Source organism: Crinia signifera, chromosome 19 (assembly GCF_055691185.1).
Source record: "Crinia signifera chromosome 19, ASM5569118v1, whole genome shotgun sequence".
Classification (NCBI taxonomy): domain Eukaryota; kingdom Metazoa; phylum Chordata; class Amphibia; order Anura; family Myobatrachidae; genus Crinia; species Crinia signifera.
Genome location: NC_139226.1, coordinates 61,817,321 through 61,842,871, shown reverse-complemented (window position 1 = coordinate 61,842,871; position 25,551 = coordinate 61,817,321). Strand labels below are relative to the sequence as shown.

Sequence of the window (25,551 nt, the reverse complement as noted above, 5' to 3'; positions counted from 1 at the left end):
CCGGCCAATCAGCTCCTACCTGTCATTTTTCAAACCAAGCCTGTAACTTCACAGTTAGGAGCTGATTGGCCGGTGATAAAAACCAGACACTTTATCACTTCACTGAGCTAAATAAAAATAAATCGATCACTCATTGAGAAAGGCATGTAGTTTACTTTATACTATAATGTTTAACATGAAATTTCTGCCACAAAGTAACCTTTACTCTTGAATGTGTTGGAGGAACCTGGGACCATGATTACTTCCAAACGGTAGCCTTTGTCCCCTCCAAAATTGCCCTTTCCAATCTTGGGTACTGCCCACTGACAATGTTGCCATTTCCCTGGGCAGAAAAAGCCAACTGCGAAGCTCTAACAATTCCATTATCCAATGTCCAGAGCTTCTGGGTGTGGCATAGTTAACAAATATCCACTGACGGTAGAATGGTCTGCTACTAAAGATAATGTAATGGATTCCACAGATTTAGAAAGCAAAAAGGTTGGAATACATGACCATTTATTCTATACAATAATCATAAAAACACTAAAACAAATTCCAAAGTGATCAAAATAAAAACAGTTTCAGTCTATTGAAAATAAAGTATTCCTCCCATATGGACATCACACACGTCACACCAGAAAATCTCCTCCTTTATACCCATCTTGGTACAGGCATGTCTACATTACAAGACACCAGTCCATCAAGAAGAGTAGGAGTGGTAAGTCTTTATGTGGAACTTGTTTTTCACAGTCAATGGATTCATTATCTGTTCGCTTCCAGGTCAAAGGTTAAACATTGCTCTAATTCATCTTCCTAGGTCCGTGCGGTTTTTACAACAGTACATTTGAAATTTGATGGAATCGGTTTCAAATTGATCATGAGGAGATCTTGACAGCCACCAAACTGAATGAACAAGAGACACAACTATTATCATTCGGTCATTGTCCCATTCTTTTCGTGCTTCACTTTCAGGAACTCTGCCATGCTGGAAAAATATTTCTGATTCGTCTCTGCCACCTTCTTCTCTGCAGCATGAGGATTAACAATCTCCAGACCCTACAGAGAAAGACCATTAGAATATAATGCACAACTTCTATTAAAGGCTCATAACAGACCGCACACACTAAAACAGTTCAAATTTGAAAAGTCACAGAGTAATAGCATATCATTACAAACATACGTTAGTCCCACTCTCAATGGGTGTGCACAAAATGGGTTTTAATAATTCTGTATATAGCAAAAATGGTTTCATAATTGTGTGATCACTGGAGAATAACACTTAAACCATTTAAAATAACCACCATTAATAGACAGCATATGCAGGATAGTTTTAAATATTCACAGATTATATATAGATAAATATGAAAGTGCAAAAATAGAACATAGATATCAAGCAATAGACCTGGAAATGTCTAATGTGTCCATACACATAGCTGCACAAAAGGAGAGGGACTTTATAATTTTTTTTTTTTAAAACACGCATGCGCAGGCCTGAAGGGGGCCCCCATGTCTGGTGTTCTCCTACGACCCATGCATGCTGCAATTTGTATCCAATTATAAAAAGAATGACTGAATTGGCAATACACTATCCATAGCAGAGGTTCCCAAACATGGCCAAGGGTGATCTGTGCTGAGCCCTGGATATTGTAAAATCTGGCCCAGATTGAAACCCTGAGGACTGCTTTTTCAGAACCTCTGGTGTAAAGGCACCCTCTTTATTGAAAATACAGGTACTGTACACCACCAATAATACAGCACATCCATTCCAGCAGGGTGGCAGATTGTCGGTGGTATCCCCCGGAGCGTGACTACACCCCACAGGCATCTCCCCCCCCCCCCCCCCCCCCCAGAAGTCAAGTTTTCTTAATGGAGCCCCCCCCCCCCCATATTCCATCCTCTACATACACCCCCCACTGACCTTCAAATACCTCCCACAGCCTCTAAACTGTAGAAAAACAGACTCCCAGACAAGCTCTTACATTTATTGTGTTTGGCAGATGTAATTAACATGTGTGCATTATATACAATGACTGAACGGATTACCAGGCAATTGGCATAGTCTGTACTTTCTTTTTTGCTTTATGTATGTTCCTTTCAAGCTGGAAATTTAGTATATGAAGTGTGCCCCACTGTGCAGCAGGATATAGAAGAGGGGATCTGTAGGATTGGTTGCTTCTCGCTAGGTCTCCAGTGTTATGTGTATATGAAAATGACAGCGCTTCGATAATGACCCAGCTGTACTGTTAGAGCATTTTACCTCCTCAGGTGTTCTAGAAGCATGCACGAATAACAGCATAAACATGGTGCAACCATACAGCTATTTGTCCTTAAACCATCGTCGGATTCTACTGGACAGTTCAATAATTACTATTTGGAAAACGTTCTTGTAAAAAGCCCTATTTAGTAATCAAGAGACTTTTATGCAATATGGCTTACCTGAAGGGGCGTAAAGGCAACACTGGATGCAGTACCCGAAGACCGGTCTCTTACTGTGGACTTTCCACCATAGACCACACTTTGCTTCTGCAGTGTACGCTGTTGATAACCGGAAGAGAAAAGTGACATACAGGTGATGAGTAACCTCTACATTATATACTGTAATCCCTTCCCAACCATGTGTCTTATGATAACATTTCCCAATCAGCTCTGAATTCCAGATCCAGCAAAGGTCCAGTGCGACACAGCATTCATACAACACCAAGCGAAACCCACCAGCATCTCATATCACCACAAAGCAGTGATGGGATACCAGCATGAGATCTCTCTGCAGGTCAGGACTATTAGATAGATTTAAAATTAATTGAACAAAAGCAGATCTATTAGATCCAGTTTAAACTGGTCCTGTTTGTGCTATGAAACATTCAGACCTATCATAGCTAAAAATTTAAATTTCTATATGTACACATTTAATTAAAGCATGACTGAGACCACATGGTAAAGTGCATGCTGTTTAGCGGATTATATTTTACTCAGTTATTAGGATTCCATTGATAAAAGGTTTGCCCAATGTAAATCATAAAAAGAACACTCAAACAGGATGCATTCAGCATCCCACCTGCCGCTTGGAGAAGGGGGACTTGCGGTAATGCTGTTATATACACACACATAAAACAGTTATTAAAAAGGAACAATATAGTTCTTACATTTTTTATTTTACCTGTAATGTTTTGGAGATTTTGGCCTTTGTTGCCTCATTGACCTGGATTTGACGTATTCTTCCACTTCCAGACTTCCCAAGATGCCCCAAGCTGAAACCTAGATCTTCCTGGTATGCATCTTCTTCAATCTAAGGAGGTCAAGAAAATACAATTTATGGTGTGCCCATCTTCTCAGGACATTCTGTAATATTCATACGCTGGGATAACTAAAAAAAAAAATGAATAAAATGACTGTATATCAAATGTCAATTATTTTACTTTCCACAAACTAAAAATCCTCCGTAGCATCCCATATTGCTTAGCCATTGGTTGCAATCAAAACCTGGTAGTCAGCAAATTGGGTATTTGTTTCCTAGCACGGCGCCCATCGTATACCGTACTTAGTGGTGTGATGCGATATTCACATTAAATTAACAGGAGTGCTTGTACAATGAAATATCGCATAGCATTGCATGCCAGCAAATGGCATGTAATGTGAGTTTTAATTGTACAAGCACCCTGATGGGTGCTTAAAATGTTAAATGCACCCCCATTGTCAATGCCACCCCCACTATCAACGCCAACCTGAAGCGTGGTGAGCACAGCAGTACGCGAGGGGCAGCGGTACGCGTCCAACCTTTTCATACCCCTACTAACCACGTTGGCGTGGAGTTGACTTTAGATAGTGTGGCAAGCGAAGCGAGCCCGAAGCGTGGCGAGCGGACACGGTTTACTTTACATGTATTCCGCGTCGCCTCACGACGCTTCAGGCTCGTATTCCGTGTCCCCATCAGGGTGCTTGTACAATTAAAAATCGCATCGCATGCCGCTATATTGCATGCACTACGATAAAAAAATCGGGGGCGCCGTGCTAGGAAACATGTACCGCATATTGTTCTCTCACCAACCTAATAAAACAAAGTTTAATTCATCTGTGCATTAGTTCTTACCTAGTAAATCTGCTAAAATATCAAAACGTGTAAATTTATACATGAAGAAATATCTAAACAAGTTAATTTCTACATCTTAGGACCCAAACCTATGTAAATAACCAATGAAAAACGGATGGATTTAGGGGACACACCTCTCCAAAACTCATCCTATTAGCCTGCTTGCGAATCTCTGTTAATCCCAATCGTTCCTTCATTTTCCGGTACCTAATAAAATCCATAAAAAAAAAAAAATAAAAAAAAAAATGAAATCTGGGTGTACAAGAGCAATTACAAAGTTTGCTTTAGTGCCCCAGGGAACGCCACTCACCTGCGACCACCTCGTTTCTTTCTCTGCCCATCAAGTGGCGCTGGTAATGGTTTCACCTGCTTGACTGGGGGAGGCTCTTGCCATTTATCAAACTTTCGTTCAATCTCTTCTTTAAGGTCATAGCCAACCTGTAAGGGAGGAGACAAGGACTAAGGCCCCAAGACTATTAGTAACAAAATGTATGAACCTGAAATAAATGTTTAGGATTAATAGGTTGTGCTTTAGAACTGACCTTTCCCTCAGAACTCTCATGAAAACTATCTACACGTGCCGCCAATGTGCATTTTGCAGACACTAATCTCGCTGCCTTTCGATGCAAGTCCTAGAACGGTGAAATTCAAAACAGTTACATAAGCAGTATTACGAGAAGAAACCACTACACATAAACACGTAAACTGTTCCATTACTTACTGCTGGCAAGGCCTGGACAATATCACTATGATAGATGTAACCGGTGTGGGGCAGCACAGAAGTACTAGAGAACCCAGACAGTGTTTTCCTTTGGGCACCCAAGAGCATGACGTTACAGGCAGGCATCTTTGAGAGGTTGGTGAGGCCACCAGCTACACCTGGAAGGAACAAAGCAGAGCTGTAGAAACATTTTAGCCACTCTGCACGAGGGTAAGTGCGCGCTAATCTTTTCAGCTCAAAAACATACACAATTATTATTATTATTTTTTTTTGGGGGGGGGGGGGGGGGGGGGAGATTATTGGTATATTCTGAAGGAATAGGTTCAGGTGAGCTCATAGAAATGCAGGGATTGCCTTCTAGGTTACTGCAGGGATTGCTTTCTGAGTTCTAAGTTTATGGATGGCTTCAGGAGTTAAGACCTCCAATTCCAATTTGGATAAGACTAGTTTGTGTGTTCTTTTAATTACAGGAATGATATTAAAAGCACTTGGTTTGTATTAAATGATTATAATAAGCCCTCTGTTCCAGGATTACTGATTTCCAAGTCTGTCACCCCCTTCCCCTTTAGAATGTTAGCTTTCCTGAGGTTCGCCCTCTCCCATTATGTTTTTTTCTTTCTCTTACGTTGACAACCTTCTACTGCATATTCCTACAATAGGCATCTAACCCTAAAGGCCCCTATACATTGCGGCAACTTCTCCCCTTGCAAGAGGGACCTTCCCAGGCGGCAATATCGCATGCAATCCCAGCCAAGCCTGCCCGGCTCAAAAGCAATCCAGATTGCTTCTAAAGCAGGGGCGACTCAGATGGTCCAGTGCAAAGCGCATGGGACCGCACATTGCATCGGACCCACTGTCAGTCACAGGACTCCGCCTTCAATTTCTGCAACCATGATAATTGCTTCAATGTCATGTCTGCTGACAAAGCAATGCTTATATACCACATACTTATCCCTACAGTATCTTGTAATATAAGTCTCTGTTTTCTTGTTATGCTCATTTGTTTATGTACTTTGACCCTTTGAGTGCCAACATCTGTGAGAGATACACAAAATAACGTCTAAAAATTCCAGCATCGCTCACATTTGTTACATGATTTCAAATTAAAAAAAAAACATATTTGCTATATAAACGTTAACATTACAGGTCATTATGACGAATATACTTGCTTGGCAATTTTCACACCAATTTTGACAAATTCACTTGGCACTCAAAGGGTTAAGGCCTCCGTACATTAGTGTGACTTGTCTGAAGGGCAAGTCACATCAGATTTCCTGCAGCAGCTCCCCGGTAGTTATGCCATCTGAATTGACACGATGTGCCATTTTTAAATGTGATTTATTGCATGAGACTTACTGCATATTAAAAAAAAAAAAAAAAAAAAAAAGAAGAAGAAGAAGCACTGAATGACTCCCAGGGGAGCTGCCGGGAGAGTTCAAGGGACATTGAATGCGATAAATTGATGCAGTCCTGATGTGCACGGACAGCTGCAATGCGTAGGACGGTCAATCTCGGATCCGATGCGCACAGGGCCACGCATCAGATTGAATGTAATGTCAAACACATGGTTTACACCAGATTTCTAGGGCCGATCGGCCAAAGTACTAGCCGATAGGCCAAAAGCCCATAAAAGATGGCAACCTTTAGGCACTTCAAACATGGTCTCATAAATGGATAATTTGTGGATATTTCGGTGAACAAGTTCCTAAAAGGATGTGCACAACTTACCCATTATTTTGGCTGCAGTTGAAGCACCAACAATGATGGAGAGATTTGGAGCAATGAAGGACATGCGAGATTCCACATACTCATAGATTCTGTGCTTGGATTGGTTCAGTTCCAGCGCCATATCACAGGCTTCTTCAATACGTTCCAATTCATCATCGGTCAGCTGTTGTCTGTACATAAACCAGACACCAACGCTAGGAGTCAGCTGTATGTTGTAATATAACACAGAAAAGCATGGTCTCTACTATTAATGGGCTTACCCTTGGGTAGTGGAGGCAGTTACGCTGACCACCATTATAGTTGCATTGGTAAGAATTTGTTGAAGATTTTCATTGTTCTTACATTTATCTAAACTGTTCCCCAGCTCCTGCAAGGCAAAAATATTTTTTATAAAGAGACTGCATGCGAATCGCCAAAAAAAAAAAATATATATACACCCCAATTATGAACTGCATGCAATATATAGGGTTGGATGTATTGCCGTGCAAGGTTGTCATCCCATGCCCAATTTTAAAATGCGCCCTGCCCTTATAGCTATGCCCCGTTGAACCAGCCTACGGGGGAGGGGTTGTCCCCACCCTCAGGCCACAGTATCCCGTGGGTGGAGGTGAAGATGCATTGTAAAATGAGTACCCGGAAGTAATTATATACTGGAGACCTCATCCCATCCTGCATTACTGCTTGAGAAAGGAACCAGAGAGGATCCAAAACAGTCTGCAGGAGGGGTTTTGAAAGGATTGGAGACCTTGCTATTGCAATGTACATACTGAGGCCCCGTCAGTCGTGTCATCTGGAGATCTGGAGATCCAAAAATCACCAAGTAAAATCTGATGAGCCATTTATACATCTGTCTGGTAAAAGTCCCCATCCTATTTTATTGAAGCTGTTTTCCCATGTCTTATGGGTAATTAGATTTTAAAGAGTGTTTGTGACAAACATTTATTAGAACGTATTACACTATTCTATTCTTTATATCTCTTATGTTTTAACATATGGTTGGCCATTAACATTCATGTCTGTATTGAATTCTAGAATGTGATTGGTTGCTGTGGGCAACACCGCCAATTTTCTGTGTTCAAACTTTTACTTAATTTACGTCACAATCTTTGTTTAATGGGACAGATTCTTCACCATACATTCCCAACCTACTAATCTGTATAGGTGGTTGGAAAGCAGAGTCCATCTGGTCCCTTCTCTGTACATGTGATGCACAGACACCTACCTTCACTGTTCTTATATAGTCCAGGGCATTTGGGACCAAGGACTCCAGCTCAGGAAACCTTTTAGAATATTTATCCCTGATAAATTTGTGAATGATATCTGCAAGGAAGAAATAGCAGAATGCCTTAAACCCACGCCATAAATGTACACAGAGGTTTTAAACATTATTCTAACCTGATGGGTATTAATGCACCAACTAAATAGCCAGAGATATTTTGGTGACTTGCAATATAGTTATAATTCACAGTAATACCTTCTATAATGCCACTGTCCATGCAATTAGATCCCCTTCCTTTTTGTGGTGCACAAGAACATAAGTGTAGATATTATGGGGCCATTAGTGGCAGCAATAATGTAAAAGCAGATATGTCCAAGTGTATATTTGGACACACAGTAATATGAAAAGTGTGCTTGAGGACAAATTTGCAGTACATACAACATGCTACAATTGTCCCTCTTACACCATTGATTGCAGTGGTCACATGAACTTTTGGCATTTCAGGCATGGAAGCCTGATACAACATGGTTTGGGGACATACATATACACACACACACACACACACACACACACACACACACGTGTATCACTCAGTAATAATTGCAGGTATACATTGCAGTACAGTATGTCTTTAACTTACTCAATTCATTCTCAATTTCCACAGTCAAATTGTTTGCATCAACGATTACTTTGTACTCGGGAGCAGCTTCCACAGGTCCCATGACTGGATGTATGGAAACAAAATACAAAATGTAACATCCTAAAAGTAGATTTATATGTATAGTAACAATTTATAAATACATCCTTGTGTAGCCCTTCACACACATTGTACACACTAAAGTCAGCCCTAAAAATCTTGTGGGATTGAATATAATTTTACAGGTAGTGAGTTTTGGAGCTCAGCCTTCTGTTTAGGCCCGGTCCCATTTCTTCTCGTCGAGATCATGTTCTAATGTTGGTTACATTTATAAAGTGCCTAATACAAAGTGAAATCCTAATTACAGCGAACATTGTAATTCAACCAGTATTAGGTTTAACCTGCTCTTTATATTTCATGACTAGAAATCTCAGTACTACCACAAATGGTAGTACGGATTGTGAAATGGTTAGCATTACTACACACAGCGCTGAGGTCATGGGTTTGATTCCCACCATGGCTCTAACTGTGCAGAGTTTGTATATTCTCCCCGTACTTGCGTGGGTTTACTCCGGGTACCTCCCACAATACAAAAATATACTGGTAGGCTAATTGGCTCCCAACAAAAAATTTACCCTAGAATGTCTGTGTGTACATGTAGTAGGGAACCCTCTCTTTGCCCATTTTCTGTTTGAAGTGGAAATATTCATGGCATATTTATGATTTGTACATGGATATAAAAAGAACCCACATAATATCCACAATAAATATATATTTTTAATGCATACTTTGTCTGTATACACACATTTTGTGTAATTGCACCTTTTATTTCCTGTTTTACCATTTATTTATTAACAGTATCTTCATATTCCACAGTGCTTTAAAGAGAATATTTGAACATTTACATCAGTCCCTGCCCCAGTGGAGCTTATAATCTATATTTCTCTACAGTGGGACACGGGACATGTCGGCACACAGAGGATTAGTGTACAATACCTTCAGATGCTTTGGGCTGCTTCTTCACATATTCTTCAATCTTGACCAGAATTTCTGAAAACTAAGTAGGAAAATATATACACATTTAGAATTTTTATATATTAGAATGCATCCACTATTAAGCCATTAGATTACATTTATGAAGAAATCCCATGTATCATGCTTAATGTAGGTTACATGTTCACCTCACCTGTTTGCTGTCCCATAGCTTAGCTATACTTTTCACAGACTCCGCATTAAGGTCAATCTGCATCTCCTCCTCCACTTCTTCAATGGTCTCCAAATCATCCTCATCTATTAAGTTTTCTTCCTCTTCCTCTGCTGCCTCCTCCAGGTCAGCCAGCAATTCATCCGCTAAAGACATGTTTTACCACTGAGAAAAATCCATAGAAGAATAAATAAAATTACATAATGTCTATCAACACTATTGAAGTAATTTAAATGTTATCTCTGTATGACCTCCTGTCTAAATTGACTATAGATGGTGGGATATTCAATTGATGCTCATATCATGCTCATTAAATTTGGATCTAGCAGCTAAACCTGAACAAACTAATAAGGGCGACATGAAAAATCCCAATTGAGCATTCAAAGAATTGCTTTTCGTGCATTGCAACTCACCACAGGAGCAGCCCAGTTACAGAACCCCAGAGCTAAATCACAGCAGGACCCCAGAAGATTGTAAGCTTGTGAGCTGGGCCCACCTACCTTTTGACTGTCTGTAAATACCCTGTTTGTTGTATCACGGTCTCCTTTTGTAAACTGCAACAAAATTTGCTGCGCTATATAAGAAACTTAATAAATAAGCACCTACTGCAGGACCACCGAGCTGCACCCTGGAGCAGCACTCCCAGCAGCTACGCCAGAACAGCACCCACAGCAGGACCCTGGAAGAAGCACCAGAACAGCAGCCGCTGTAGGATACCGGGTGCCAGAACTACACTAGAGAAACCCGGGTATGGGTGAAAACCGGACCAGGACTAAACCTAGGGTTACCACCCGTCCGGGATTACTCCGGACAGTCCGGTAATTAGACCGGGTGTCCGGAGTCCGGACAGGTGGCGTTCCCGGACTATTCAATGTCCGGGAACTGGAGCTTGTGGCGGGCATCCCTACAGCCGCCGCGGAGGAGGAGGCAGTGGGCACCGCGGCAGAGGACATGTCATTACCTTGCTGCCTCCAGCGATCGTGCCCCCCAAGCTGCCTCCTCTTCTTCTGTCCCCCTCTGGCCTGGGCTGCTGCGACTCTCCGCCCCTCCCCTCTCACCTGGGCACTGGGCAAACACTGTGACGCGCCTCCGTCTCATGGGGTCACCTGACCTCGCGTTGTCCCAGCGGAGTCTGGCAGTGGTTGGGTGCTTCCTGACCATCATCTTTGGGGCGGAGCTGTGCTCCATCTGGCTGCCACTAGTCCGCTGTAATTGTGCCTGCTCCTCCTCCTGCCCATGTGCGTGGCTGTTGCTGAACCCCCGCTCCGCACTGCAGTGTCTACTTCACTGGGCTCTTTGAGTGCAGGCGGGACCCTAGAAGCGACAGAGTTGGCTAACTGATCCTGGGGCAGGTAGGCATCTCACCTCGGGCGCTTTCTCTGGTGCCTGTACACTGTGCATGTTGTGCCTGCTTGTATCCAGGCATCTGCTCTTTATTTCTGCTGCAAACTTCCCTCCCACACTACCTGGCTGTGTCCTAATAATCCCCCTGTACCTCTGCTGTCACACCTTGAGGCATAGTTACATATTTATGTTCATACTGATTATAGTAATTGGTATTTATAACACTATTATTGTTTATTCATCTGTCACCCTGTGTGTGCCCCCGTCACCCTGTGTGTGCCCCCGTCACCCTGTGTGTGCCCCCGTCACCCTGTGTGTGCAGCTCTGTCACCCCATGTGTGTGTGTGTGTGTGTGTGTGTGTGTGTGTGTGGGCATCAGGGTGTGTCGCATAATGTGTGATGGGCATTAGAATGTGTGATGTAATGTGCATCATGTGAGGCGTAGCAATGGGCATTACAGTGTTTGGGATACCGTGTAATGGGCATTATGGTGTTTAATATAATGTGTAATGGGCATTACGGTGTTTGGTATAACATGTAATGGGCATTATGGTGTTTAGTATAATGTGTAATGGGCATTACGGTGTTTGGTGTAATGGGCATTATGGTGTTTGGTATAACATGTAATGGGCATTATGGCATGTGGTATACTATGTAATGGGTGTGTGATATGTAATCGGCATTACGGTGTCCGTGTTGTCCCTAATTTAGAAAACATTTGAGTCCTGGCAAGTAATAAGCATAATGTGTAATGGGCATCACGTTGTGTGGCATAACATGTAATGGGCATTATGGCATGTGGTATACTATGGCATTTTGTATACTATGTAATGGGTGTGTGACGTGTAATCGGCACTATGTTGAAATTTTTTTGCGCGCGCCTATGGCGCGCACTGTCCATATTATCCCTACTTTACAAAATACTTTTTGAGTCCTGGCATAACATGTAATGGGCATTGCGGTGTATGGTGTAACATGTAATAGGCATCACGGTGTGTGGCATAACATGTAATGGGCATTACTGCGTGTGATGTAACATGTAACGGGCATTATGGTATGCAAAATCAATTGAAGCAAAGCTAAAAAAAATCTCAACATAAGGCGGGTCAAAGGGGCGGGGCAGTGTGTGTGTCAAGGGGCGGGTCACTGTCCGGGAATCTCTCAACAAAAAGGTGGTAACCCTAACTAAACCCCCGGACCAGACATCAAACTCTGCATTTTGGAGCTTGTAGCCTCCGGTCCGGGGTGTGTCCTGTTCGGGGGTGTCCTGTCCGGGGGGCTGCCTGTGACACCTGTCACCAAGTAGAGGAGGAGGAGGTAGAATAAAGCCTCCCTGTATGGTCCGGGCATGTAGCAAAAACCGGACAGTCCGGACCACACGGGGAGGCTGTAATCTCCCCTCCACCATGTCCCTGGTGATAGCTATAACAGGGACCCCCGGACAAGACACCCCCCAGGCAGGACACCCCCCGGACCGGACCCTACAAGCTCCGGACTGCAGATTTTGATGTCCTGTCCGGCGGTCCGGAGTTTAGTCCGGTCCGGTTTTTACATAGTCCCGAGAAACCCTGCTACAGAGCACCAGAGATCCACTGACACAACTACACAGAACAAATTTAATAGCTAAATATGTTTATTGAATAATTTCCTGGAAGAGAGTTCCTGCTATGAATCACCCTTACAGGGTGTATATAGGGCCCACATTGCTCAGGCTACCTCTAGCTCCCCGGCACTACACATACCAGACCCCGGGTGAGTTAAGCACGGCCTACTGTCTGCAGAGTACCTGCTGCTAGCTATCACCGATATCCGACTCAGCGCTCACAGTTCTCACCTGCTGTGTCCACAGAAAAAACTGCACCAACGCTGTCTGAACTCTCTCCTGTCTGCTACAGAAAGCCGAGGCGCCCACAGATGATGTCACACCGGAATACAGTGCTGTTTCCGCCAGGAATGAAAGTTTTTTTTTTCCTTAAATAACTTTATTTAATTTGCATCTGCTGTAATCATCTATGTTTCGGGACTCGGATTCAGGAGGGAGCCGTGTGAGCGAGCAATAGCCGGTATGTGGTTGATCGGGACTCTGTTCTGTTACTAATTATACATACGCCATGCTGCCTGGCATTACCTGTACTAGTGGCAGACATTGCCATTACCTGTAGTGGGATAAGCCCGTGTCAGCAGTCTCTTATCTGTCTGGAATTCTTATATTTGCTCCAGAATGTCGTAGGCGTAGCATACACTTATTTATGTTATTGTTATTATTCTTGTGTGAAATGTCACAGCAGCATACACTTGGTGTGTACACATGGTACAATCCAGCCTACAATTTTGACTATGTAGTCAAAATCGCACCAGGATCGCATGCAGATCGCACAGGTTTTTAACCTTGCGCTCCCGCACAGCACAAAATAGTACATATCCGTACTATATAGTCAAAAAAGCATGCATGTCTCATGGCTTGCCATGCGATTGGATCGCATCGGGATCAAATAGCACCTTGTGTACACACCATTATTTATATTATTATTTTATTGTGTAAAATGCTGCAGTGCACCTCAGCGCTGCACAGCGGTGAGACATGGTCACTGGCAAACAATGTCTAAAAGTCGACAATGACAAAAGATGGACATGAGTTTTTCACACTTGTTTTCTTAATTTTTTGGGACTCTGTTTGGGTGTGTGGGCAGGGGAGGGAGGAGGACGGCCTCCCCATGAGAACGCTGGGTGTTCCCCTGGGAATGATTCTTGTACACCTCCCCTCACATGCTAGTGAGGGGATGCGCTGGTGGTGGGGGGCGGGCGGATTAGCGGGAGAACGGGGAGAATATACAAACTCCACACAGTTAGGGCCATGGTGGGAATACAACCCATGACTACAACGCTGTGAGGCAGTAATGCTAACCATTACCATCCGTGCTACCCTCACATAACAATGCTTTCCATTCCTACCACTGTCCTATTATTGTCTTGAGTTTAAAAAGTAACTAAACAATGGGATGTCTGTTGCCACCAAATGGTGCCCATCTGGTTTTATTGTACACCTACAGTAAGCCTAATTAAGTGTTATTCTGTCTGTGAGTTATCATTTATAGCTGCATTACAACATAGGGGGTTATTTTAGTTCACTCTGACAAATTCCTTCTTAGATGGACAAAACCATGTGCACTGCAGGTGGGGCAGATGTTACTTGTGCCGAGAGAGTTAGATTTGGGTGGGGTTTTACTTCAAAGTGAGATCTATATTGCAGTGTAAAAATAAAGTAGTCAATATTTACCGTGCACAGAAACAAAATAACTCACCCAAATCTAACTCTCTTTGCACATTTTACATCTGTCCCTCTGCAGCGCACATGGTTTTGTCCATCTAAGAAGGATTTTGTAAGAACGAGTGAACTAGAATAAGGCCCATAGTTCTTAATTGTTACTCCCCTACTCTTTTCCTGAAGATGTTTCATTATGGCTGCTGTGAGCTTTGAAGAGTTTTCTGTCCCACCTGGGTCAGAGCTTGCTCTTCCACCACTTTTTGGTGGGAATATCTTGGAGAGTGAACTAGAAACAGAAGTTGAGTTTGTTGATGGAGGCCTCAGCGGTGATAATATACAAGATGAGGAAGAGGAGGCTCACCAGCGAATGAGGGAACTTAATAAAAGCAAATTTCTCGCTTTGAACCGGCGCTGCAAAGAAATTGAACAGGTGCGTACAGAGCCGATACGGCGAACTGATCACACAGCATATGTCTTATGCCATTCTGTCTGCTCACCGCATCTTTCTCCCCAGTAATGTCCTCAAAACCATATAATCCCTTTTTACCACTTTCAGATCGCAAACCCAGGTCAGACCCTTTTCACACTGAAGCCAGGTCACCCATTCTACACACTGTGACCTGGGCTTAACCGGGGGTTGAAATGCCGGGTTGCTCTTTCCAGGTTATTTACTTTGGTGTTTTCACACTGCACCTCAACCCGGGTCAGCCAAGCAATAACCTGTGTTATTTGTGCAATGTGAAACTGGTAATTAGTTTAGCTACACACATAAGAGCCACTTTAGCCTGTCATATTTGTAAGAATTATTTTCTAACATTAATCAAAGATACAAATTTGCAGTAAAACCATAACCATGAAATGCAGATAGCTTTCATCTGTACATTACAAGGTGAATAATACATGTCTATTTGGATGTTAAGATTTTGACTGGAGGTTTACACCTCTGTCAGGAATGTAATTTCCCCATTGTTGACACATTATACCATTTCAGAACTGCACATTGTGCTAGCTGGCTTTGCGATTATCACTACCGTAAGTGTCAGATATTGGCGCAGCCACGATGGACTTGGCATTGAATTGAGTTCCCACCTATTTCCCCAAAGAAAGGACCACATGTAATAATAGAATGTGTTATACAGTGGATAGGGGATGCGGTCATTTGGTCTACAGCATGATGGTCGACAGTCATTAGGTCGACATTGTTCTAGGTCGAAAGGTCATTAGTTCGACAGGTCGTTAGTTCAACAGGTCATTAGTTCGACAATGTCTAGGTCGACAGTCAAAAGGTCGACATTGGGTTTTTCACTGTTTTGCGAGCTGACATGTGCCGACAGGCGGTATTTCATGCCTTACCATCCACTAGGGCAGGCATTCCCAACCACGGTCCTCAAGGCACACCAACAGTGCTGGTTTTAGTGATATCCAGGCTTCAGCACAGATGGTTTAATCAGAGTCACCTGTGCTCAAGCCTGGATATCTACAAAAACTGCACTGTTGGTGTGCCTTGAGGACTGTGTTGGGAATGCCTGCACTAGGGCATTCACAAAATAGTGTGCCGAGCGTAGCAAAGCACCGTGCCAGACGCATAGCGAGCGATGCGGTGCGCTGCACTTTAAACTGTGTCCATGTCGACTGTGTTGACATTCAGGTAAAAAAATTGGAAAACCCCATGTTGACCTTTTGAGTGTCGACATATACATTGTCGAACTAACGACCTTTTCCCACCTAATGACTGTCGTCCATCATGCTGTAGACCAACCCGTGGATAGCATAGTGTGTTCTGTGCAGAAATGTATACAATATGATATTACATACCATTAGCTATGTGCTATTGTTTTGTGTGGAACTGATGGTTGAATGTTTTACAGCACAATTTTGTCTTTTAAGGTCAATGAGAAAATTCTTAACAGACTTCACCAAGTGCAAAAGATAACACGGAGACTGAAACAGGAAAGAAGGTTGGTAGTTACGAGCAATGATGCTGTTGACATGTTTTGAAGAACAATGTCTGTATGTCACCTTTTAAAAAGCCTCCAGTCAGTACAGCTGGTTATTTGTACAGATGGATGAATTGCAGCACACTTAAATGCCATTCACACATTCAACCCGTTTAACCCCCAAGGAACACGTTTCAAGCAATAGAAACAGACCCTTTCTCACTGCCACGTCGGCGTGGAGTTGATCTTAGATAGTGCGAGTGGACGCAGAATAGGAGCCCGAAGCGTGGCGAGCGCACGCGGAATACATGTAAAGTAATCAGTGTCCCCTCGCTTTGCTCACCACGCTTCAGGCTCGGTGGCTTGCTGCACTCGCCACACTATCTAAAATCAACTCCACGCGGACGTGGATAGTGGGGGTATGAAAAGGTCGGATGACGCGTACCGCTGTGCTCGCCACACTTCGGTTTGGCGTTGATAGTGGGGATGGCGTTGACAATGGGGGTGCAATTAAAAATCGCATTGCATGCCGTTTGTTGGCATGCAATGCTATGTGATATTTCATTGTACAAGCACTCCTGTTAATTTAACGGGAATATCGCATTGCATCGCACACCACTAAGTATGGTATGCGATGGGCGCCATGCTAGCAAACAAGTACTATTTATTTAGTATGTTCTAGAACAGGGGTGGCCAAACCTGTCCTCAAGATCTACCAACGGTGCATGTTTTCCAGGCAACCTGTGGCTCTATAGTAGAAATGAATGCAGCAGGTTTTAAAACGTGACAGTTAGTAATGACTACAGCTGTGCACCAGCTAGGTAACTTGGAAAACGTGGACCGTTGGTAGATCTCGAGGACCGGTTTGGCCACCCCTGTTCTAGAAGATACAAGATAGAATCTGATTGGATGCTCCGTGCAGCATCCCATCTTCAATAGGACTCCCATCTTGGAAAATTTACCCCTTAGAATAGTATTTAAAAACGGTGTATTATTACTGTTATTTTATTGTGGCGACCACCCATCTTGTATATATCCATTAAGCTGAATTACCAAACAACCAGATCCTTATTGAAATTGGACCAAAAGTTCAGGTAGCAAGGATCCTAAGGATGAATTATAGAATGATGGGGGCTCTGCGCCCTCCACTGAATGTGGATATATAGAGAACATGTCAGACAAGAAAGTTGTTTGAAGTCTACTCTACAAGTTGTTTTATGAGAAATCATCATGTTTCTGCTCAAATTGTAGTATCAGTAGTTTATAAAACTGCACAATTGACCATGTATCGGTTTCTTTTTATTTCTTAGATGTCTGATGAAAGTCTTGGATTCCTATGGAGATGATTACAGAAAGAGCCATCTCACCTTCTTGCTAGTAGTAACATTATTCTATAAAACATAAATATATATTCCCGCCAATGCCTCCCATTTTCCCTGTTCTAGCATCTGGTGGGGTTGCTAGTAACTTTTCCTCATGTTTCCCCCTTGCAGGCCTTTATCAAGCTTCATATGTTTCCATCCTGATGACAAATAGGGTCTCGGGACATCATTCTGGTTGACTTGCAAAGCTGAAAAATTTGCAGCTTTGCGAGTCAACGAAACTCTTCACGCGTGCCGACTTCACCCGCATGCATGGGAATGGATGTTTTGCTTAAACATCCATTCGCAGTTTTCGGGCGTGGACAAAATCATTCGGTGGCTGATGACCATCGAACAATTTCTAAGGCATTTGCAAATCTAAGTCTCTCTGGTGACACAGATATGCGGCACCTTGGTACGGGAAGAGGGCCTACAGCTGACATCCGGTGATGTCAGCTGCCCACCCTCTTCCCGTATCAAGGCACTGCATATCTATGTCATCAGAGAGTGACTGCAGCCCCCCGCCGCCGCCGCTCCATGCGAACGATCCAGTGATTATACAAGTTGCGGCATCTGCTGCCACAGATGGCCTGTACATAAGCATATATGCGCAGCCCATCTGCATCGGTCACCGTTGCAAATTCACAACGGTGAGCATAGATGAGAATGACCTCAATACGAGTGATATTCCTACTCGTAAATTCTTTTCTCCATCTCCTTCTCATTCTTTGAAATCCACATCTGTTCTTCTCTTGGCTCCTCCTTCAAGTTTGTCACCTCTTATCCCTTTATTCTGAGTCCAGTCCCCTAGAACCTTGATAACTTAGTTGTCTGACTCGCGTATTTCCTACCCTTTGATTATTGGTTTGGGTAAGGGTCAGGATGATGATTGTCACAATACTTACAGCAGCATCCTGCTGGTCAAAATGCCAACACTTTTTGGAAGGTATGGTAACAACTGTTTGTTTGACTTTTATAGTTCCATTGTTCTTATTTACAGGATGAGGATACTCGTACGTGCAATACACCAACCCCTGCAAACTCCGAAAATGAACACCCAGATAATGAGGACCTCTCCAGGTGTCTGTCTGGGCCGCCCCTTGGATTGGAAGCTACTAGTCCGGAAAGTTCCTCTCTTGCAGAAGGACCTCCAACTAAGAGGAGAAAAAAGTACAAAGAGGAGAAAGATCTTGGGAAAAAAATAAGCCCATCTCTCCTTCCATCAGAGCCACTGCTAGCACAGGTAGATGAACATCTCAATGTATGTTTATAAATATACTTATTGCTCTATAGGCCAATATTATCTATTTACTGATTGTCTCTACAGGTGAAGATAGAAGAGGATTATCTATGTGACGGGGATGAGGAACTCCCACTCAGTTGGCGTCCCCTCAGCCCACGAGATAAAATTCTTCAGTATACTAAATTCTCCAGCCCTGGACCCTGCTCGGACTTTGATTAATATCCCAATTAATTTTTCACTTATAAAATGTGTGTTTAGTCTGTCAGGAGCTGCGGTAATCTGTTTATACAAATAAATGTATTTATTTCTGGAATCAGCAAAGGTAGGTTTCTTTTATGTCTTTGTAGATTGTGACCTGGATAGGATAAAATAGGTCATTGGATATTTATTGAATTTGAAAAGTTCTTATTGTGTAAAGATGAATCTTCTATACCACCAGTTCCCAACTGCACGTTCTTGCATATTACAGACTCCTGTAATCCAGGCAGAGTCTTTTCACAAGAGAACTGCAGTTAAAAATGAAATGATTTACTTTGACCTTTGTTTTTCATCTAGCTAAATAGCCTGGCTCTCCTGCCACTCCCAACCTGCAATCTCATCGTGCACTATGGCAGTGGTTCCTAAACTTTTCAGAATCACAGCACCCTATAGTATCAGACATTTTTGACCGCACCCCTTTGGCCAAATAAAATGTAGATAAAAATATATAAAATTAAGTCGATTTTGTTTATTATTCATCGTTAATAATATGGACAAATCACTACATAATGTTCAGTTACTGTACGTTGCGAGCGAAAGGATTTGCTTCTTTGTACACATTTTTATGAACATCAGCCACCAGCATTAGTTTTGTCTATTACATTGACCATAAATAATTTGAAGTGGTCCTGTGGCACCCCTGCAAGCATCACAAGGCACCCCAGGGTGACACGGCACACGGTTTGGGAACCACTGCAGTATGGAATTTATGTATAATGTACAGGAGGACTGAAGGTTTTCTTTAAAAATGAAGAATATTATGCTATAGAGGTTCCTAAATGTATATCTGCTTCAGATCTGTATGGAATAAAGATGTTTTTTTACTTTTCCATTGTAAACTGGATTGTACTGTATGAGTGACTGTCAAATCTATGAATTTCTGGTTTTTATGCTTGAAAATATCACATGGTGATGATTAATGTGAAATGAATGACACATTGCCAGACAAGAGACGTGTGTGTGTAGCTGTCCCTTTGTTAGTAAAGTTGCAAATTCAATTTTATATCTCAGGGAGTTCGCTGACAAAATCTCCCTAGAACAGAATCCAACACTGGCATCAGATTGCTATTCTCAAATAGCACTGTGCTTCTACCCAGTCACTGCAACATAGACCAATTCTACACCTCCAGGAAACTGTTGTATTTAGGAAAAGCCTTATTTCTCATTTATGTGCCTTAGAGAACATTGGGTGGATTTCAAAGCTTGTAGAGAGAGTGGGGCAGATGTATTAACCAGCGTTAAGTGCAAAAATGCACTTAACGCTGGTTAACTGGGGGGGATTACGTCTGTCCCTACTGTAATACTAGCGCACCTAACGTGCGCTAGTGACAGCTCGGCGGGGCTGTCCCTGCAATCCCCCCCAGGGATTAACGGCCGGGGCGATGTATTAACAGCCTTCAAGGTGTTAATTCGCCCCGGCCGCTTCGCCAGCTCAGAGCTAGCGTTGTCCTATCCCCCACTATGGGGACAACGCTAGCCCTGCGTCTGGCTTGGGCTGCGCTGGAGATCTCGCGGTTTTTGCGAGATCTCGCGCATGCCCAGTAAGCCGGGCAGGGGGGGGGGACGGGCAGTGCGCATGTGCGGGGCGGCGAGGGAGCCGATAAGGAGAGCCGTTAACGCTGGGCATAACGGCTCTCCTTATCGGCTTGGGGGATGTTAATACATCTCCCCATAACGAGTGTCCGCTTCTCCTCGTTATGCAGGAGAAGCGGGACTCGTTATTTCACAAACGTAACAAGCTTAATGATACATCTGCCCCAGTAAGTCCCAACCAATCTGCTCGTGTCCTTTTTCAATCAGCCTTTAAAATTACACTTAGGGCAGGGGTGTCCAAACTTTTTGGGACAAGGGCCAGATTTGGTGAGGTGAAAATGTGGGGGGCCGACCATACAGCCTGACATTCTTAGAAGCATTAATCACATCAGAATGGTCCCCCAGCCTGCCCCTCCTTCACTGTATGTCCCCCATTCACTGTATGTTCCCCTCTGCACCCATTCACTCTGTCCCACAGCCTGCCCCCTTCTCTTAATGTCCATCAGTGCCTCCACTATGTCCCCCACTCTGCCCCATTCACTGTATGTCCCCCAGCCTGCCCCTGCTCCCCCTTCTCTGAATGGCCATCACTGCCTCCATTCACTGTATGTTCCCCACTCTGCCCCCTCCCTTCTCTGTAGGTTTCCCAGCCCCTTGTATAAGCCAGAGGACGGAGAGGCAAAGCAGGCACTGCAAGGACAGGAGATGCTTGAGCTCCCGCTGCTGCCCTCCTCCGCTCTGCATGTTACGGGAGCAAGCTTCCCCCTTGCTGCCCCCCTCCCCAAACACTGCTGTCACTGTGATTGTGGAGTAGTGTGATATGCGATTGCAGCAGCAGGGGTAGGATGCCAAACACATCTGACTGCAGCAGACAGCAAGGTAAAGGCGCACTCGCCGGGGCCCCACCTTTAGTGTCCTGTGCTGTGCTTCCCACAACTGATGCTCTGCCCGCTTCCAGCTGGAGGCCACTTGAAATTACAGCGCAGGCCGCAATTGGCCCCCGGGCCTGACTTTGGGCATGCCTGACTTAGGAGTTTATTTATAAAGATGGGCGTTCTATTAAAGAGCAGATGTTGCTATGGGCAACCAATCAGATTCTATTATCTTCTAGGAACAAAATATACAAGTAGATTCTAATTGGTTGCCCATAGCAACAGCCGATCTCCAATAGGACTCCCATCTTAGTAAATAAACCCCTTAGGATTTGATTGGAGAGAAAAGTACCAAACAATCTTTGATAAATTTCCCCGGTTGTCGCCATCTTTACAATTCCTCAATTGATTTTCTAAAAGGATAGAATGAAAAACTGGAGCATGCATACCCACAATAAGCGTGTTTTTTGGTGGATAGGTTCAATAACTGCCATTAGAATAGGATACCCTGCTTAATCACGTGTTCTTTTATGGGTTCCTACATTTGCTTCTTGCATCTAAGGTTAGATTGTCATTATAGTTGTAGGTGCTCAAGCGTATTTAGATTGATGCATTCATAGTCTGCAAGTTAATGATTGTATTTTATATGGTAATCGTAACAAAACAACAGGTCCATTTTCTGGTCATTATTTGCAACTGCATTTACATAAGCTATGTATACTCTATACTGGAGCTATGGGGTCTTCCGTGCAATGCGGATTGCATGCCATTGCCAATTAGCCACAGAATTGCATACCCCCTTATAAATGAAAGCTGCACTATTCAGTAGCAGGAGGGTTGTTCTACAGCATGGGTCTTCAACCTATGGCCCTCCAGATGTTGTGAAACTACATGTTCCAACATGCATTGCCACATTTTTTCCTATAAGAGCATGCCAAAACTGTCAGGGCATGCTGGGAAATGTAGTTCCACAACATCTGGAGGGCCACAGGTTGAAGACCTGTGTTCTACAGTATATACAATATATGTGAAGCTGAAAGTCCCAGGTATGTTTGATGGAACTGAGCATTCATTTTATTTACACAACATGAAAATTGTCACAATTTAGCACAGGGGTCGCTAGCAGACAGACTATGGAGTTATTGGAGGCATCATGGCAGGGGTGCATGCCTTATGGTACTCCTGTAAGTAACAAAAAGGGATTTTGATTCATATCTGAATGATAAATCCTGTTCTCAGAATCTCAGAGGAGGTAGGCGAGAACAGTACAGTCACTAAACAGTTAAAACTTGACACCGCATGCTACTCCCCTATACCCTACTCCTGTAGCCAGTTAACAAAAGGTCAGAGCAAGAGGAAGCAAACCAGACAGCAACCATATACAGAAGGTAACCAGCGGGCCTGGACTGCAAAGTACAAATAAACAAACCTCAAGAAAAATCAGAGACATAAGGGTGGATGTCCAGTGTAAGGTAAAATGCAAAATTACATCAATGGGGGACACTGTGGGGGAAATTTACTAAGATGTGTATTCTACTTCACATGTGATGTTGCTATGGCCAACCAATCTGAATCTACTTATTTATTTAGCACCATCTTCTAGAAGATAGTACACAGGATCTGATTGGTTGCCCATAGCAACATCACATGTGAAGTCGAATACACATCTTAGTAAATTCCCCCCTGTATATAGGACTCAAAAGCCTCTAGAGCAGCGGTTCCCAACCTTTTTTCTCTCCCATACCCATTGATTAGGCTTTTCATTTAGGAGTACCCACTCCTCACAATTTGAAATATCCACAGAGCTTATGAGTGGAGAAGTGAGCGGTATGTGCGTCCTTATATTAAGTAGCGGAAGAGTAGTGTGCGGTCAATCCCTCTGTGTCTGGCCGCTGGCTGTGTACTGTTTACCAGGTTCCTGCTAATGCCTATAGCAGGCATTCCCAAACACAGTCCTCAAGGCACACCAACAGTGCAGGTTTTAGTGATATCCAGGCTTCAGCACAGATGGTTTAATCAGAATCCCTCAGATACTAATTAGGTCACCTGTGCTCAAGCCTGGATATCTACAAAACCTGCACTGTTGGTGTGCCTTGAGGACCGTGTTTGGGAATGCCTGGCCTTTAGGATTAATGCTGCTGCTTACGCCACCAGAGTCCGCATGGGACAGATGATTGCCGATGTCTGCGGGGATACGGTCATTGGGTCACCACCAAGTAGGTCGACAAGCATTAGCTCGACACCACTAGGTCGACATGCAGTAAGGTCAACAGGGTCATTGGGTCGACATGTTTTTTTTTTTTTTTTTGAGCCGACAGGCGGTATTTCATGCCCTACCAATCACTAGGGCGTGGTGGGAGAATAAAAGTGTGCCGAGTGTAGCAATGCACCCGAAGCATGGCGAGCCATGCGAGGGGACGTGGTGATACGTTTCGGTCTTCATGTCGACACAACATATGCCGACAGGCGGTATTTCATGCCCTACCATCCACTAGGACACAGGTCTTCAACCTGTGGCCCTCCAGATGTCATGGAACTACATGTCCCAGCATGCCCTGAGGTTTTTTGGCATGCTCTTATAGGAAAAAATGTGGCAATGCATGTTGGAACATGTAGTTTCACAACATCTGGAGGGCCACAGGTTTAAGACCCATGCACTAGGACAGGGGTGGCCAACCGGTCAGAGGTAAAGAGCCGAAAAATATCGTTGGTCAAGCCAAAGAGCCAACATCATGCGTGCGCCGAAAAAGGGCCTGATCGGGGGAGTGGCCAGGGGCGTGGTCATATGACACAAGGGGAGTGGCCACATGACAAAATTTTATGCCACCAGTGCCAGATATGCCCCCCACAGTGCCAAACATCATATGCCCCCATAGTTAGGAAGCTGGGCCCTCCAGCACAGGTGTTGCCCACAGTGCAACACCTATGCTGGAGGGCCCAGCTTCCTAACTAAAAGGGCCCACCTAGATGGCCAGGAGGGCCCAACAAACAAATGAGCCACGGACCAAGAGGGCCCGACTAATGCGCCCACAGGCCGCGAGGGCCTGAATGTGCCCACAGGCCTAGTGCCCGACACCCGGTGGTCTAGGGTGGATGGGGGGTAGGAGGCCAAAGGCCCCTACCTGATGTTGGGAGAGGCCGCTGGGGGGAGCTTTGTCAGCTCTTTTGCTTCCCACCCCGGCTGGCCTCTCCGGGAGCCATCTTTTTTCTTCTTGCAGAAGGCGCCGGAGATCTTCTGTCTTGATCCCGGCGTCTTCTGGCCTCTTCAGCGGCGCCGGAACTCTTCTACCCGCCGCCGTCTTATGCGCTGTCCTCCGGCATCCTTCTCGCGTCTTCAGGAGCGCTCCGCCGGCGTGGAAAATACTTTTCGCCCTCCCGCTGGCGTCTGTCAGACGCCGGGGCGGGGACGGCGCAGCGAGCGCTGATTGGCTCACCGCGGCCGTTTCCTATTGGCCGCCGATGCGGCGTTTTGAATTGGCGACAAATTCAAAACCCTGCGTCGCCGATGGGAGCCGCACATTACAGCGTGGCGAGCCGCATGCACTAGGACATAAGGGTAGAAAAAAAAATAAACTTTTTCACTCTCGACCTTACCCATGTTGACCTTCCTGCATGTCGACCTAAACACATGTCGACCTAATGACTGTCTAACAACTTGCTGGTGACCAAATGATCCACAACCGTCTGAGGGCAGCGCAGGTAGCTCCCAGTGGATTGCTGGTCAGCCAGAAGCACGAGGAGACTATGCCGCTGCAGATGGAACCGGAAGTGAAGCAACATGGTTCGTCTCTATGGCAATGGGAGACTTCTTCCGCCATTACCAATATTATTTTTAAGTACCCAAGGTTAGGAACAGCTGCTCTAGAGGAAAAGGTGGCAAATTTGTAGAGTTTAATAAAAGTGTGTGCAGAGGGTTACTTAGCTTCCCAGTATTATCTTGGTGTGCAGGACTGCTCAGGCAGGGTGAAAGATCAGAAACTTACCTGAGAGACAAGGCACTTGATAGATATTCAGTCAGGAGAAACTAATCTTCCACATGAGGTTCAACAAGTCAAAAGGTTCAAAGGGATGACTATAAAGTGCCTGTCGTCCCAGGAGGCAACCCGGGGAATACATGCTTCTTACAGCTGAGCTTTCAAGAAACATCCTTTTCACATCACCTA

The 25,551-nt window shown here is 44.2% G+C and overlaps 2 protein-coding genes across 4 annotated transcripts; one reads left to right on the top strand and one right to left on the bottom strand.

Annotated features, from left to right (window-relative positions):
- Nucleotides 1-474: 474 nt before the first annotated feature.
- PRPF31 (pre-mRNA processing factor 31) lies at nucleotides 475-12,897 on the bottom strand. Of its 2 annotated transcripts, none has more exons than XM_083162666.1 (14): nucleotides 12,754-12,897; nucleotides 9,558-9,740; nucleotides 9,368-9,428; nucleotides 8,375-8,458; nucleotides 7,738-7,835; nucleotides 6,776-6,882; nucleotides 6,516-6,685; nucleotides 4,788-4,945; nucleotides 4,609-4,698; nucleotides 4,377-4,525; nucleotides 4,201-4,273; nucleotides 3,137-3,265; nucleotides 2,416-2,514; nucleotides 475-1,035 (listed from the first exon to the last, which is right to left on the bottom strand). In XM_083162666.1, the coding sequence occupies exons 2-14, from the start codon at nucleotides 9,729-9,731 to the stop codon at nucleotides 910-912; spliced, it is 1,518 nt and encodes a 505-aa protein (XP_083018792.1). In that variant the 5' UTR covers nucleotides 9,732-9,740; nucleotides 12,754-12,897; the 3' UTR covers nucleotides 475-909. The 2 variants fall into 2 exon arrangements, with proteins under 2 accessions (XP_083018792.1, XP_083018793.1); XM_083162667.1 differs by having other exon boundaries at nucleotides 4,377-4,504.
- Nucleotides 12,524-19,813, top strand: TFPT (TCF3 fusion partner). Of its 2 annotated transcripts, none has more exons than XM_083162668.1 (6): nucleotides 12,524-12,982; nucleotides 14,368-14,614; nucleotides 16,072-16,142; nucleotides 17,432-17,501; nucleotides 18,483-18,725; nucleotides 18,810-19,813. In XM_083162668.1, the coding sequence occupies exons 2-6, from the start codon at nucleotides 14,378-14,380 to the stop codon at nucleotides 18,942-18,944; spliced, it is 756 nt and encodes a 251-aa protein (XP_083018794.1). In that variant the 5' UTR covers nucleotides 12,524-12,982; nucleotides 14,368-14,377; the 3' UTR covers nucleotides 18,945-19,813. The 2 variants fall into 2 exon arrangements, with proteins under 2 accessions (XP_083018794.1, XP_083018795.1); XM_083162669.1 differs by having other exon boundaries at nucleotides 12,535-12,982; nucleotides 17,432-17,498.
- Nucleotides 19,814-25,551: the final 5,738 nt, after the last annotated feature.

Coding starts and splice junctions, on each gene's coding strand:
- PRPF31 (XM_083162666.1), bottom strand. CDS start 9,731: ATGTCTTTAGCGGATGAATTGCTGGCTGACCTGGAGGAGGCAGCAGAG. Junction 8,459..9,367: donor GCAGCCCAAAGCATCTGAAG/GTATTGTACACT, acceptor CCATACATCCAG/TCATGGGACCTGTGGAAGCT. Junction 2,515..3,136: donor AAATCTCCAAAACATTACAG/GTAAAATAAAAA, acceptor GGTTATCAACAG/CGTACACTGCAGAAGCAAAG.
- TFPT (XM_083162668.1), top strand. CDS start 14,378: ATGGCTGCTGTGAGCTTTGAAGAGTTTTCTGTCCCACCTGGGTCAGAG. Junction 14,615..16,071: donor GCTGCAAAGAAATTGAACAG/GTGCGTACAGAG, acceptor TTGTCTTTTAAG/GTCAATGAGAAAATTCTTAA. Junction 17,502..18,482: donor ATCTCACCTTCTTGCTAGTA/GTAACATTATTC, acceptor TCTTATTTACAG/GATGAGGATACTCGTACGTG.